Source organism: Gopherus flavomarginatus, chromosome 14 (assembly GCF_025201925.1).
Source record: "Gopherus flavomarginatus isolate rGopFla2 chromosome 14, rGopFla2.mat.asm, whole genome shotgun sequence".
In the NCBI taxonomy this organism is placed as follows: domain Eukaryota; kingdom Metazoa; phylum Chordata; order Testudines; family Testudinidae; genus Gopherus; species Gopherus flavomarginatus.
Genome location: NC_066630.1, coordinates 37,727,142 through 37,743,774, shown reverse-complemented (window position 1 = coordinate 37,743,774; position 16,633 = coordinate 37,727,142). Strand labels below are relative to the sequence as shown.

The 16,633-nt window shown below is 45.8% G+C and overlaps 1 protein-coding gene across 1 annotated transcript in view; it reads left to right on the top strand.

Moving 5' to 3' along the window:
* LOC127034291 (cyclic nucleotide-gated cation channel beta-1-like) overlaps window positions 1-16,372 on the top strand; it is a 35,930-nt gene extending 19,558 nt beyond the window's left edge. Inside the window, exons 8-13 of the mRNA XM_050922997.1 lie at window positions 1,938-2,019; window positions 7,009-7,051; window positions 8,821-8,974; window positions 9,378-9,453; window positions 11,884-11,920; window positions 15,565-16,372. Coding sequence (XP_050778954.1) covers window positions 1,938-2,019; window positions 7,009-7,051; window positions 8,821-8,974; window positions 9,378-9,453; window positions 11,884-11,920; window positions 15,565-15,581 — 409 coding nt within the window. The 3' untranslated portion in view covers window positions 15,582-16,372. The remainder of the gene's footprint in view (window positions 1-1,937; window positions 2,020-7,008; window positions 7,052-8,820; window positions 8,975-9,377; window positions 9,454-11,883; window positions 11,921-15,564) is intronic.
* The last annotated feature ends 261 nt before the right edge of the window (window positions 16,373-16,633 follow it).

Here is a 16,633-nt window from a genome sequence, read left to right as displayed (position 1 = left end):
CTCTTGCTGGTACACCATACTGTACCGGCTTACTTTCACCTCTGCTTAGGTCACGGATGATACCTTCTTATTAGCTGTAGCAAACAAGTGACCACAGAAGCACAGGTACACCGCAAGTAAGAGGGAGTTTGGGGGATTTTCTCCAATGTCTTGTACCTTAGTAACGAGGTAGTTAAACCACAGTGATGCATGTGATCTATGAAGAGCTGGATTGACTCATATTGGTTTGGTCAGCTATTGGAAGTATAATTATGGACACCCAGATTACCACAGACGGCTAATGGGCAGGTGTTAACTTTATTATAGTCACAGAAGAGCATCAAAAGGGTTCTGTATCTCAGTGGTTACACAAAGAATGAGTATAAAAGATGTGACTTAATTTCCTAAATTTTGGGTGCATTGGATTCTTGAGATGGTGTAAACTGAATCAGGACCAACACTCTGCTGTGCTCCACTGACTGGTCCTCCCATCTTTGTTTCTAATGTCTCCAAAGGTTGTAAGTATGCACAATGCAAGACTGTATGTATGAACTTTACTGTAGTTATCTGATTCATACATTTATGTATATTAATTTTCTGTGACTTCAGTTATATTTGTCTATATTAACTAAATCTCAGGGAGCTGCTGTGTGCTTCACCAGTTTCATCTTTTTAATTAACTCTAAGTAGCCCCCAGAATAAAGAACCTATTGTTTGTGACAAGTGCACGTTGCACCCCAATAAGCAATTCTATAATTGCAATAATCAGCCTGGCTACACTGGACAACGCTCTCTCCAGGTTTTTCTGAATCCCAGCCAAACACCCGCACACTTGGCTCTGCAAAACTGGATTGGAAATGTTATGAGAATAGGTCTTTGCATAGTATTTTGGTACTTCCTCTTCCGATCTAACTCAAGTTTGAGAAGCACAGAGGTGCAGACAGTGATGATGACGCTATAACTGTACTTCGCTGAACTGCCAGAAAAGGCTCGGACATTTTGGTTTTACATGAGGGTTTTTGTGATGGGGCTTATTTTACAAAGTCAGCTTGCCTGTTACTGGTATTTCTGATGGCTTTGGTTGGGATTTATTGCTAGACCAGGGCGAGAATTCTGCCTTCTGCCCACTCTCAGCTCTACCCTGTCTCAGGTAATTCATCTGAGCCTGATTGACCCTTCTGTCTGTAATGCCAATTTCACTTACTCTCTGTATAAAGCTGCCCATAAGGCTCTGTTATACTGATCCTGAGATATTCTCTGTATGTGCGTAACACTGAGAGGGATTTAGGGCCCCTTGCTTGGGGGTATGTGGTCTGGACAGCAATGGAACAGCTGAACTCTGGTGTGGAAAGATCTGACCAAATGAGTAAATCTAGCCTAGGGGGGGTCTGTGGTTCTCTCTGCCTCCTGCTAAGTATTGCTGCACAGTGACTGCCTGTGTTAATGGGGTGAAATTCTCTGGTCTTTGATGTGCAGGAGGTCCAACTAGAATGATCTAATGGCCCCTTCTCGCCTTAAACTCTGTGAATCCATGTTACCATGCAGAAAAAGGGGGTGATTTGGGGGTGAACCATGGCTGACCATTGGTATGACCATTGGTCCTGCGAACTATGGAGATCTGCTGGCCAGAACACCCACAGAAAAGGGATATTGAGGTTGGCAGATGCCAGTAGCACGTGGAGGAGAGTACCTTGTGGAGATGCTTCAGGTGTCTCTTCTATGCCCCAATTCTGGGTTTGAGCAGGGTGGGGAGAGAGATTCTGTCCTTTCTCCAGTCTCTGAAAAAATCCTGATTATCTGGGTTTTGCACAGCAGCTGAGGACTTGGCCCTTAGCTGTCGAGAGCAATTTTCCAAGGCCCGGAGAAGAGAACAGGAGAGGAGACGGGAATGGATCTGCTCCAGCTCTAGTGAGGGTAGAAGGAGAACTGTCCTAACGGTGGGTGCTCTCTCTCTGCAGGACTGGCAGCAGGGTGATTAGCTGGCTGATGCAGGGATTTGGGAAAATGATCCCGCAGCCGGAAAACCTGAACAAGCTTGAGGTGAGTGCAGCAAAGACAAAGACGACACGTAGTCACTGCAGCACAAGAGAAGCACCAATACACGTCATGAGCAAACACATCCCAATGTGTAAGGATGAATCCTACTTTTCCATAGCTTACAGGTACACACACACACGCAACGGCTCCCCTCAACCCTTCTCCCCGACAGGTCCCTGCAGAATGGTCACCAGCCCCCTCCTTTTCTGAGGTTACTGAAGCACAGAGGAGGAAGATGGAAGGACTAGGGATTACAGTTGTCTGAGGCCCATTGTAATTACAGGCATTTGCCCACCTAATCTTAATGAATGTTCTATGCTCAGTGATAAGAAAGGAAGGCACTGGCAGTATGGCCGTGGGGAAAATTGCTGCCCAGGGCCAGATTGGATGCAGGCAAAACTCCCCATGGGAGCAGAAATCCGTGTTGTTAAGCATCTGCTCCATGCACTCATCCGGCTGCTCCCAATGGATGTTGTTATTTTTTCTGGAATCCCCACAAGGTAGAATCTGCCAGCACCTGTGGAGAATCCCAAACGCCGATCAACCTCAGAAGAAAAGAATGCCGGAATTGTTGATTTCTCCTGTAACTACTTAGTTCAAACAGATCTTTATTCCAGTCTGTGTGATCCTTTTAGGGCACTTATGCATTGTAATAAGATGATATGATCTCCAGACTGTATAGCTGTGGTCCCCAACTTTTGAGGGTTGCGCCTCCCCTTACCACTGGTTGTGCCCCCCTGCCTCCCTCGGAGCTGGGCCAGAAGCAGGGCTGCGGCTTCGGTGGGGGGGATGTGCCGCACAGTTTGGGGTCCTCTGCTGTATAGGCTCAAGCACTTCACATCATAGGAAGACCCCTTGATGATGGTGACAATAATACCTAGTATGTCTCATCAGAAGATCTCAAAGCACGTTCCAAGGAAGGTCAGCATCATTATCCCCATTTTGCAGCTGGGGAAACTGAGGCATGGATAGATGAAGTGAGTTGACCGAAATCACCCAACAGGCCAGTAGTAGAGCCGGAAATAAAGTGCAGGGCTCCTGACTTCCAGTCCAATGCTCTATCCGCTAGGCCATTAAAGTTGATCTTTTGATCAGTTTAGTAACTTCTTTGTATTGTCTCCAGAATTTGTAAAGTTACTTAAAATAATTTTCTTGAGACCCCTCCCCTCCTTTGCCCAATGATGTTGTTTTAAGATATTGGGATAAGAGGGACTGCTCAAATTGTAGCATGGGACAGTTCCCTGTATTGCTCTGCCAGACAACTGTGTCACCAAGAGATGGTGTATTCCGTGCATGGTACTCCGGACACGCACAAGTCCTCTGACCCCCAAGAGTGATGGTAGCCTCTCGACCTTCAGTACACTCCACCCTCAGCTTTCCCACGGTGACTCATTCTTAATAACATGATTTTGCAATTTGGGGAAAGCTGCTTTCTACAGGGGTTGTTACTTATTAAACCATCTTTTCCTAAATCAGTACCTTAGTTTCATGCTAATGAAAAGTGAGGTCTGGGAAACTTGCCTTGCATGCGGACAGTTATGGAGTTCAATCTCGTTAGTTTTCCAAGAGAAGGTTAAGAAGCGTCTCGATTTCGGTTTGTAAGTAGCTACATGGGGAAAAGGCATCTGATATTAGGGAGACCTTTAAATGAGCAGGTAAAAGAATAGCCAGACCCAATGGCTGGAAATGAAGTTAGAAAAATTCCAACTGGAAATAAGATACAACTTTTTAATAGGGGGTTGTTAACCATTGGGACAGCTAGACATGGAATGTGGCAAAATGCACCGTCGCCTGGAGTCCTTCAAAATGCACCGTCGCCTGGGATCTCATTCTGAAAGATGTTGCATCTCGGCTACTAGTTATTGGGCTCTACAAAAGGGCAGTGCCGTTCCCTGCACTGCAGGGATGACTGGATGGAATTTTCTGGTCTGTGTTCTACCAGGAGCTCAGACAAGAGGATCTTAGTGGCCCCTTCTGGCCTTCTATGCAAAGACTCCCTTTAACAGCACTGGAGAGTGGAGTCCTCTGCTTGTCTCCAGAACAGTGCAACGTAAGGAGCAGATATGTCAGTCTCCAATCCTGAAGCGAAGAGCCTGCTTCTGGGAGAGAGAGGGGCATTCAGTCTTTGGAGCTCTTTCAGTCTGTGATCTTTCTGTTGAGACTGTCAACAAAGGGGCCATTAGTGAGACAAGGTGGGTGAGGGAATATCTTTTACTGGACCAGCTTCTGCTTTCGAGTTTACACAGAGCTCTTCTTCAGATCTGGAAAACGTATTCAGAGCTTCACAGCTAAATACAAGGTGGAACAGATTGTGTAGCACAAGGAGATAACACATTTCAAGGGACCACTCACGGTGAAGTGGCCCGTTAACACCCCTCCAGTCATAGTCACCATCAAGGCTATAACAATGCTGCAGACAAGAAAGGGGCCAGTTAACACCACTTGTGATATGGACACTTTTCCCGTAGCACTGGACTGAGCCCACCAGCCCATTTTGTATGAGCCACCAGACAGCTGTCAGCTGATACTGGCTTCCAGTTACTAGTGATTTGGTCCATATGTGAACTCATGAACTAGAGGTGAAAATCTCCATTAGCAACTCCTTGTGTCACTCCAGCCTCCATTATGCTAATTTTCAGACTTGCTGAAGCAAGCATATTATTCACCTTAACTGGAGTGCCAAATATGCTCTTAAAATAACCATTCCATTCCACCAGTCTCTGGAAATGAAAAATGAGAAGATAAATACAGTAATCATAAGGTGCAACAGCAGGAGGGTCTCATACATACTGTTTTCCATGAGGAATCTTATCGGGCTTAATACACAAGCGTTGACTTTCGAACAGCTCAGCCATTGTGAATGCTGTTACGGCTGTCTCTGGGCTGGGCCTCACTAGAGAATTAGGTCGTATAAGAACATGAGCTTGTGGAATCATGTTAACTAACACACTATTAAAACAATTTGGAGTCAGTGCAGAAAGAGACAAGTTGTGTTTAACGTTGTGTCAGCTGGTTGTGGTTAGTCCTAGGTTCTAGCAGGTGTTACTCACAATGTTAAGTATCGTGGTTCCTGTAACCTGGACTACTTAAGGGTGTTCAACATTCTGTTTGGTAGCACAGCTCCTTGAGGACATGGTTTGACGTGACTTAATTTTGTAGTGAAGACCATCCCATATGGAAATTTTCCTCTCCCTCTGCTTGTTTTCCAGTTTTACAAATTAAACAGTAAAACTCTGCATTAAAAGAGCACCTAGCATCTGACCCATACAGATGAAGGTTGGGACATTCGGAGTTAAACAGCTAAAAGTAGCAGAAGACCTAAGTGCGGTGATACAGTGCGGTTTGTACAGGGGCACACTGTCCTGCAAACCACTTTGTTCTTGGGTAATCTGCGGTCAGTTAAGGATGGTGACAGTTATAGTTCTGACCTTCCAGTAATAATGGCTGTAATGATGTTCTTAAATACCCAAGCAGTGTAAATCGTCCTGGCGAATTCTGAATGGAGTAGTACCTCAAGAAGAGAGAACCCATTTTCTTTGATACTTTATCTGGTCCTCCTGAGGGTATTTTCCTGCTTGTTTTTATGCCTGCCCAGCCTATTCAGGACTAAACATTGACCTGAAAGGGGGTGGGAGGGAATTATTTTCAGTAATTATATTACAAACAAGCTTGAGGATCAAAAATAAACAGATTTCTATTGAAAGGCAGAATTCTCTTGTGAAAGCCTCTTTAGCCCAAGCAGGGTATGTTAACTTCAAAGTGAGCAAGAAACACTGCCCTTTAGGTCAGGTCAGTGAAAGACCAAAGGGAAACGCATACTTCTTATTTTCCTGCCCTCCTCTATTTACGCACAAACCCCTCGGGAGGAAAAACAGATGATTTTCTGTTGAGAGCATCTAGAAAAGAAAACAAACAACTTTTTATTTTATACCCAATAGATGACAGCCTGACTCTGCTCTCAGCTACATCAGTGTATGTAGGAATCATTCCACTGAAATCATTACATGGGTGTAAAACCTGAATCACTCCGCTGATATCATTACATGAAATGAATTGCCTGGGTGTAAAACCCGTGTGAGATCAGAATCAGCCCTGTGAATCTTGGCTGAAATATTCCCGCTGGTGCTACCACTATTTCCCCTAGTGTTGACCAGGGCCGCCCAGAGGACCCGCCACCGAAGACCCAGAGCGAGGGAAGGGCCCGCCATGGAAGTGCTGCTGAAAACCCGGAGCAGCTTGTGGGGCCCCTGTGGGGCCCTGGGGCAAATTGCCCCGCCTGCCCCACCCCCGGGCGGCCCTAGTGTTGACAGCACCTAAGTCTGTCTAAGCTTAGCTCTCAGCTACACAGAAAGTTTAGTTTTAATTGTGCCTTAGGATCTGCAGGGTGTTATAGTCTTCAGTGATTGCTTTTTAAAATGTAAACTCAATTAACAAAAAAAGATAGTAGAGATACGTTTTGCCAAAATTTATTTCCCCCAGAGGGGTATTGATCCTGGGAGGCGTAACATGGCAAAGTAGAACGGAGCTGTGAGATTAGCCAGAGCTGTATATTTGCCTGGGAAGTAGCAGAAGCCAATCAAATCACTCCTTCATTTCTCAGAGGGTAGCCGTGTTAGTCTGGATCTGTAAAAGCAGCAAAGAATCCTGTGGCACCTTATAGACTAACAGACGTTTTGGAGCATGAGCTTTCGTGGATGAATACCCACTTCCTCAGATGCATGTAATCTGAGGAAGTGGGTATTCATCCACGAAAGCTCATGCTCCAAAACGTCTGTTAGTCTATAAGGTGCCACAGGATTCTTTGCTCCTTCATTTCTGTCCATTTTATAAATCCTGGTTACTGTTTGTCTGTCGGGCATCTCTGCTGCCAGGCCAAGGCATGCAAAGATGAATGCTGATGGGGTTGGGGGCAGAGGTGTCGCTATCAGCTGTATCGTCACTTTAATTCAGATGCCGGCATGTCAGTGTATTCCATATGTGTTTGTATGGCAGGATGTAGCGGAGGGGAAGGCTGAAGAGGCAGCCGTAAGAGAAGGTGAGTGACTTTTGCTGGGGTGAACGGGGTGCCTGACTGTAGAACTTTCAGGAATGCAAACTTCATAGTCTGCTATAGCCAAACGTCTTTCTAAGATCTTATTTCACTGGTTTCCCTCAGTATCCCGGTTTCATAGCCTTGGAGTTGCAGGCAGTGAAAGGAAGTCGATTATTTGTACTTGTGCTGTCTAGGGACTAGTGCTGTCAAAAACAGGTGCATGTGGCCATCCTATGCTGATTAATGGGCTAGTACCCATCCTAGCACTCATGGGAAATTTGTACTGGTTGGTACTGGTCCTAGTTCTCGTAGAGATCCTGTATGGATACATGCACAGCAGAGCAAAGGTATCTGGGGCATTCTTTGCTGTAAATGTTTATAAAACTAGGTTAAAAGGGCAAGTCTTATCCCTTAGTGCTCCACAGCACCTCAGTTTTCATTTCACCCTCTGAAACATCATCTTGTGCGCTTGAAAGTGTTGACTCTAAGATGCCATTTAGTCTCTGCGCTGTATGCATTTCTGAGCACAAACCAAACAACGTGGTGGTGGTTAGTTTCAGAAACCAGCGACTGAAAATACAGAATGACGCTTCCCCTCCATCCACTCTTCTCCTTCTGATGAGGGTTTTAACAGAGTTTAGAGCTCAAAATGCTGGTGATCATTTGGGCTGATGCAGATATGTGACTGAGAGCAGTGCCGATACTGGTGTTTTGGTTGTCAGATTGTAAATGCCTGTCACGGAGTCCCCAGGCGATGCTCTGGAACAGCTCCCCACAAAGCCAGTTAGGACTTTGGGGAGCCTCCTCTCCCTCGGAGCAGACTGTCTTCAGGGCAAGAAGCTCACACGGCTTCACCTCCTGGGCCTGACCTTGGAGCACTCAGCATCCTCTGCCCCTCCGTGCTCTTCCCACAGCAGGTCCTGGGGAAGCCACAGGGTCCTGCACCCCCACTTTGCAGTCAGATGTGACTCTCAGCCAGCCAGTAAAACAGAGGTTTATTAGATGACAGGAACATGGTCTAAAACAGAGCTTGTAGGTACAGAGAATGGGACCCCTCAGCCAGGTCCATTCTGGGGCCCAGCGAGCCAGACAACCCTGTCTGCCCTCACTTCCTGTCTGCAGCCAGCTTCAAACTGAAACCTGCTCCAGACCCTTCTCTCTGGCCTTTGTCTCTTTCCCGGGCCAGGAGGTCACCTGATCTCTTTGTTCACCTTTAGCTATTCCCTTGCAAGGGGGGAAGGGCCCTGGCCATTTGTTGCTAGGAGACAGAGTGTCGGCCATTTATGCACACTGGAGACTTAAGAAATGCATAGGGGAAACTGAGGCACCCACACAGTATTCAGAGGCAACATTAAGAACAGTCCCACTTCGTCACAATGCCTCAGCACAGGGACTGTCTTTTAGTTCTGGGTTTGTCCAGTGACTAGCACAACAGGGCCCTGATCCGTGATTTAGGCCCCAATACAAATCAACAAGCAGCACGGTGAGCAGGTGGCAGCTCTTACCTCACTGATAGTTCTGTAGCATGAAGAGGGCTGGCACAGGCTGTGAATGCAATATCTAAATCCCACGTATGGTCTCAAAATAGACCTAGTTCTGACCTTGGGCTGGGTGCTCCGCTGCGGTAGACTGATATAGCTCCAGTGATGTTCGTTGGATCTGGCTCTCTGCACAAGGGTGGATTTCACCTACATGGCTCCAGCCTTAAAGGCCTTCACTGTTTAAAATGAAACTCATGGTGTCGCTTCTCTCTCTCTGTGAACAATCTCAAGCAGAAAGTAAAGTGAGTAAGACAAGGACAGCACCAAAGGGAAGCTCTCAAGCAAGTCATAGCGTATCAGGAACCTCACAGCAGGCATCTACAGACGGCCTGTCAGGACTTGGCGCCTCTCTCTCTCCTCAGATGCTACGTGGCGACGGTAGCAGGTAGTGCAGCATGAATCCTTCTGAAATGTTCCACTGTCACGTTGGGACGGTCCTTGGTTTCTTAGAAATTTGGGTTCCCTAACACTTCGATCTGTTGGCCCTTTCCATTGCTGCCCCATGTGCATCCCCCCGTGTTTGCCTGGTGGGAACATTTATTCTAATGGAGGTAACCCAAGAACATGCCGAGTGTGTCTAGACACCTCTGGCACCTTATCTCGATTGATTGATTGAATTGGTGCAGAGCAATACGCAGAGGGTGGACACAGATATAGGGTAAATTCGCTTCTTGCATTGCGGGCCCTTTGGGCTGCTAAGTCTGCACTGGCTCAAGCTGCATGCAAACCCCTCTGATGAAGAAAGCAACGGCTGTCAGAGGAGTTTAACAGGAGTTTCTGATTAGCAGGGTGGTCAAGTGGTTTGTTCAGGGAATGGAGAAGGTGATTCCAAAGCCTGTGGCCAGAGTGAAGCAAGATGCTCAGGTACGTGGTTACGGGGGGATGATAAAGAGACTAAACTAATGATCAGGGGTTAGTTGGGCTCTCCCATGATGTTGCGTTAACATTGGGCTGGCAAGGTGGGGTCCCTTCTACACAAAGTTGCATCAATACCCGCAGGGGTAAAATACTGTGGCAGGATGTCGTAGAAGTTAGGATAATTCTATGACCACTAGCAACATTCTGATGTACAATGTGGCATTTCACAGCATGGTCACCTGCAGCGATGAGGAGGAAATATTCCTATACCACCATGCACAGTGTTTCCAAACTGTGCATGATAGCTCGGCTTTTCTCCGTTCCTCTAAAACCTCAGGTGTTGGACACTGCTGAAGGAAGGTTGCTGAACTAGCTAGACCAATGGTCTGATCTGGTCTGGCAGCTCCTCTCATGTTCCCATATCACCAGCACTTGAAAGGTCTGATCCTGCTCCCACTGAAATCATTGAAGATCACGAACCTAAGAACATAAGAATGGCCATACTGGGTCAGACCAAAGGTCCATCCAGCCCAGTATCCTGTCTATGGACAGTGGCCAATGCCAAGTGCCCCAGAGGGAGTGAACCTAACAGGTAATGATCAAGTAATGTCTCTCCTGCCATCCATCTCCACCGCCTGACAAACAGAGGCTAGGGACACCATCAAGTATAAAGTAAGGAAGAACTTACAGGGACTTAAAATGAAATTCCTCCTTTCATTACTTCAGAGCCAAATAACCAACCAAGCCAGCCCTGGAAGTTGTTCCTCCAAGCAAGCCAAGTGGCCCATGCGTGTTTCAGAGTCAGTGATCGGGTTAAAAAAACAAACCCAACCCCTTTTTACTACTGAACTGGATTCCATTAAATATAAGCCCGGTACTGCTCAGCACAGGAAGGCTCATCCAAACTTTGCTATATCTAGTAATCCCCACCCCACGTCCTCTTTCCAAGCTCCAACATGTTCAGCAGGGCTCTCCCCTCTATTCTACTGACTTGCTATGAAAAGGCCTCATGTTCAGTCTGTTCTGGGAGGTTCCCCACAGGGTACTTCCCAGAGTTTCTGTAGCACCCCTTGCTCTCCAGCTCAGATGTGTCGTGCAGGGCTCCACCACTATTTTTGTTAATATTTAAATGCATTGTATAGCAAAGTCGCACAAAACCCATATCCTCCAGGATACCCTTAGGGCTGCGTTATGCTCGCCATTGAGTGAGTTTAGAGGGATAATATCTCCAGGGAACACAGCTCCTGCTAGGTGCAGCCTGTACTCTCCTGGGCATCCCAGCAGCTCTGATGCCAGTGCAGAGGGCGTGTGGAACCCTAGTTCACGCTGGTATAACTGTGAGCAGGATCTGGCCCAATATTTGTTTTCCATTTTGGTCCGAGAAAGCTAGAGGCTGCGACCTGATGTTCTATGCCTGGATCCGAGCTAGGGTGACTAGATGTCCCGGTTTTATAGGGACAGTCCTGTTTTTTGGGTCTTTTTCTTGTATTGGCTCCTATTACCTCCATCCCCTGTCCTGATTTTTCACACTTGCTGTCTGGTCACCCTAATCTGAGCAGAGCAGATGAAAGATTCCATGCTTCTGTCATTGCTCTGACCTCCTTACCCTCCCCAGCCAGACCTCTCAGTCAGCCAGGGAAGAGCCGTCCCACTCTTTGCTTAGGCCTTAGTGCCTTAAAAGAGATCCCCACACAGCATTGTTTGCCTTGATAAACTGGGCTGATTTTTAAGAATGGTGCTGTATTGTTTGATCTAAATCTGGCAATGCTGGCTGTTCTGTGCCTTAGAGGAGGAAGACCTGTTAAGGGGCTAGCCCTGGAGACTTCAGCAAAACCTGCGTGGTTAAGTTTTCTGTGCCAATACTTAGCAATCTTTCCCAGACCAAGCCATAATAATAAAATGTACAAACTGTGGGCCAAGGTCTTTCAGTTGCTCCACAGCAACCTCACTGAGAGAAGAATTTGGCCCTCTCTTGTCAAGTATCGGAATAACTCACTTTGCCGGACATTGAAAAGCAATCACCTCTGGGGTGAGTCAACAGCTGTTTAACAGCACACAACAGTAGTATAGAGAAATTTAACTAGGAGGGAGAAAAATACTGTATCTAACAGAAATTGCCTGGGGAATTTAGATAGGTAGAATGGACACATTTGGCCAGGATGCTGGCATTGACACTGACAATCTTACAAAAAGTGCAATGATATTTTTAACAGCCACAGATAGGACCTTGGTTTTATATTTCATTCAAAAGGCTTTTAGCAGCACAGCATCACTTGCTGGGGAACTGGTTCGGGTTTGACTCAAAAGGAAAGGGTGCCATCTACTGAATTGCCAGAGGGGAAGAGTGTTAACGCACAGAGGGAAAGCGAGAGAGAGGCTATCGTCAAAAATAGTCAACAATAATTAATATTTTACTGTTTCCTTTTTTCTTCATAGGCTGCAGAAGTTGCAACCTTGTGCCCAGTGGAAGAGAGTAAGTAGCCAATGCCTCTCATTACATAGTTTCATTTGACAAATATTAATGGCCTTTGCTGATTAAAAACTGATTCAGAAAGAGGGGCTGCAGCTTCGGTATAGAGACATCCCAGTTCTGAAAGTATTTAGAGAAGCTGTGGGAACAATATTGTTAAAATGTCAGGGTTGCATTTTTGAGATGGTTTTGACCTGCAGTACATTCTTGGTCAATTTCAGTCTCTGCAGAGTAGATTTGGGATGCTTGTTTGATTCTCAGAGCCTTTTCTTTGCTCTGGGTCATGGTGTGAAAGACAGTCCTACTCTGGGGGTATATTCTCCAAATATGAAGAACATCCCAAACTGAGGAGTGAGTTTGTCTGTCACTGTCAGATGCTCTTTAAGCAGAATTTATGTGAGACACTTTGAGGTGCATCCTTGGGCAATGCCAGAGGACATTTTGCCAGCCTTTGGAGGTGGTTGGAATTTGGATCAAATATACATTGTAAACCCCTCCAAAGCCACCTCTTTATGTTAACATGTGAGCCTAGACCTGATGCTCCTCTACTGCATATCTTTGGGGCTTCAGGGGCCTAGAAGGAAAATCCCTCTGCACAGGTACGGCGAAAGTAACTCTTGCCATAGTTGACTTATTTGGGCCCCTAGTGAGACAGACAGGCAGGGCACTTTGCCCCAGCTATTACCCTCTTCCATCATTGAATTGTGCAGCATAACTTTGTAGTTAAAAAATGAGATGATGTCTGCCTTGGCTAAGTATAGATCATCCTGCATTATGAAACTATGCTATGACGTTGTGTGATAATGTCAGCTATGGTACGTGGCAAAACTGAAGAATGGCATATAGGAAAATGCGACAGTGTTGTCATAGTTGATTAGTTGTCATCGTTGACAGTTGGGTTGATTTTTTTTTAAACGAGTTTCCATGCAGTGTGTAGGGGTGTTTCCCCAAACTGAGAATTTGGGGTAATAAGGCAGGAGTTGGATCCCTCCCGCCATGAAATGTGGATTCCTCTGCCCAGTTTAGTGTTGGAACATATGACTGTTATACTTTTGTGGCCCTTATATTCAGCAAGTGAAAGAGGGTATGCAAGTAGTAGCAGGATGTATTTGTTAGGGTGGAATATTTAGCTACCACCATCTCAACTCCATTTAAACCTCGGGACTCCTGAGAGTGTGTTTCTTTGTTGGCTTTTATAGAAATCTCTATTCTAGGCTTTCCTGAAACAGGACATAAAATCATTAAAATAAAAATCATTCAAGGTTGAATGATGCCATCTGCTTGAATTACTTGAGAATTCTTCTCCGGCTCTTTGGGGAGTTGGATGGGCAGGTTGCATTGCACAATTGACCAGATTCTGAGAGTTTTATTTGCCCTCCCCTTGAAGCCTCAAGCATTTGTAAGCAGGACCCGATACTCGACGGTTCCAGTTATGGCAAATCCTATGTTCCTACTGTGATGTTGCACTCCATATGCTTTATAAAAATATGTTTGCAAGCGTGAATATGATGTAACTGGAATATGCTTTATCCAAAAGGTCTCTTGTAAGGTACCATTACAAAGCTTCTAATCTACTGAGTGTGGTTATCCTATTTGTATGAATGTATCATTCTTGTATCTGAAACTAGGAATATGTAGCATAACTCTGAGGTCCTATTCAAATTGTGCGACATGTGGGCCATTAATGATGGTTTAGAATCTTGATGGCTCCCATTAACTAGAACAATTGATGTAGATGGCTTTGATCACTTGTAAGTCTTCCGGTAAACGTGTGTGCCAGAGAGTGGGTAATGAAGATGCACAGGACATGTGAACATTTCACTTGATACTGGAAGCCATCTTAAACCTGGTGCTTTTCCCTTTAGAAGGAGGGTTGGGAACTCGGAGAGAGACAAAGGATTCCTGCCTTGTGCCAAAGCTATAAAAGGGGTGGGACAGAAGAAAGGGGGCTCCCAGTCATGAGAAATCCCCTAGTTACCACCTGAGTTGGAACTAGCAAGGATTGTACCGGGGGAAAGAATTGGGCCCAGATTAGGAAGGAGTCTAGTCTGTGAAAGAAGTTTATTGGACCATCTCTAAGGATGAGATTTACCTGTAATCAGTTTCTTAATGTATTAGGCTTAGATTGTGTGTTTTGTTTTATTTTGCTTGGTAACTTACTTTGTTCTGTCTGTTATTACTTGGAACCACTTAAATCCAACTTTTTATACTTAATAAAATCACTTTTTTATTAATCGACCCAGAGTAAGTGATTAATAGCTGGGGGATCAAATGGCTGTGCCTATCTATCTAGCAGTGTTATAGAGGGCAGACAATTTATGAGTTTACTCTGTATAAGATTTATACAGAGTAAAACAGATTTATTTGGGGTTTGGACCCCATTGGGAGCTGGGTGTCTGAGTGCTGGAGACAGAACCACTTGCTGAGGTGTTTTCACTTAAAGCCTGCAGCTTTGGGGATGTGGTTCAGACCCTGGGTCTGTGTTGCAGCAGGCTGGTGTGTCTGGCTGTAGAAGACAGGGTTCTGGAGTCCCAAACTGGCAGAGAAAACAGGCTCAGAGGTAATCTCAGCACATCAAGTGACAGTCCCAAGGGGCTCTGTGACCGAACCTGTCACACCTACTTTCAGGGTGAAATTCACAAGGCTGATACTCCACTTAAGTCCCTCTGAAGCCCTATTTTAAATGTGATATAAGTGGAGTAGCAGCCCTGTGCTAGCTGCGTACAGGGTAGAATTTCACCCTCCAGGCATGTCTGGTGTTGTCAGATGTTTGGCTGCGTGTGTGTTCTCCCGTGTGCTGTCCCAGTCCTGCGCAGACAGCTGGCACAGCAGACCTCGAGCGAACCACCCAGTACATCCACAGACTCGGTTCATGGCGAAGGCACTTGGTCAGGTTTGTTTCCAATGAAGCACGGTGCTAATGCCCTAGCTCAGTGGTTACAGGTACACTAACACATGTATGCCCATGACAATGGACCGGCTGAGTTAGCGGCAGGACTTTCCACTATCCCCTAGGCCAGACAAAGACACTCCCTTGGAGATACATCTTTATGCAGCAATACAAACAAGTTATGTATCATCCTTGATGTATCAGGGTGCCAACCTCAAACGTATTAGGGCGCCACCCATTGCCTTGTACCTGTAGGTGCTATCAAAACACCTCTATTCATCGTGCTGTCATCCTGACCTTATCCTTAAGATGGGTCAGCATATTGCTGTTATCTTTGGGGAATGTGTTTATTGGGGTATTCTGGTACCACCCTTCTGGAATGTGCTTGCATGAGTGTTTTGTGCCTAGCGCCTCTTAGGAATATATGTTTTTGCAATATCAACCCTGTGCTTGCCAAATTCTGTCAGCAGGGCCTGCCTCTTGCTCACAGCTTGACTTTGCTTCGTATCAGCAAGGTTTTAACTACCTTAACCCAGGCCTCAGGCCTCATACCAGGCCTCTAATATAAGGCCTTACATTTCAGGCCCTCTTCTTACTACAACTGGTTTAAGTGAAATCTCTGATTTGGTGTGTTGTGGCATTTTAAATCGTTTTATGTGACAAATGCAGGCAGTGACTGGATAGAATGACCGATCTGCTCCCAATCCAAACAGCCAGCACCTTTATTAATGTCATCATTCTTCTCCTTTTGTTTCAGGGGGGGAAGGGGCTTAGGGCCTCTGAAACAAATGGAAAATGAAGACCTTGGAGAACCGCCCTTGCCCAAAATAAAGCGAAACCAGCCTGAAGAGAAAATACTACTGGGGGTAGAAAAAAAGAGAAGAGAAGAAATATCTGCAAGTTGTTTACTAATTCCCTCCCCCCCACGTCTTCAGACTAGGCCATGAACAAAACCAGAGGCTGAACTAATTCAATGGGACCATTGTCAGTGAGGAAATAGAGCTGTGTCCCCCTGCAGAGTGAGACCTAATGCCCTGTTGCAGGGTTAAATACGTGTCTGACTACCTCTTTGGTGCAGGGGAGAGGAGGATCTTCCTTTCCTTTTCTGCTCCTACAGACAATCTGACTCTGATCACCACTGATAATCATTCTTTTCCTGCTTTCACTGGGCATTGACTGGTCTGTAAGAACTCAGAGGTGGAGCTGTGGGCGCTTCAGAACGTGGCTGGGAGTAATGGCTGTGAGGCTGTACAAATACTGCATGTGAGCCTGGAAATAGATCCCACATGCACCCTTCCAAAAAGAGAGCTTCCTATTTTTCCCGTCACTTCTGAAACCATAAAATGGTTTCATGAAAAGCCATAAAGAATCCTGTGGCACCTTATAGACTAACAGACGTTTTGGAGCATGAGCTTTCGTGGGTGAATACCCACTTCCTCAGATGCATGTAATGGAAATATCCAGGGGCAGGTATATATATGTGTGCTAGCAAGCAAGCTAGAGATAACGAGGTCAGTTCAATCAGGGAGGATGAGGCCCTGTTCTAGCAGTTGAGGTGTGAAAACCAAGAGAGGAGAAACTGGTTCTGTAATTGGCAAGCCATTCACAGTCTTTGTTCAATCCTGAGCTGATGGTGTCAAATTTGCAGATGAACTGCTGAGCTTCAGTTCATCTGCAAATTTGACACCATCAGCTCAGGATTGAACAAAGACTGTGAATGGCTTGCCAATTACAGAACCAGTTTCTCCTCTCTTGGTTTTCACACCTCAACTGCTAGAACAGGGCCTCATCCTCCCTGATTGAACTGACCTCGTTATCTCTAGCTT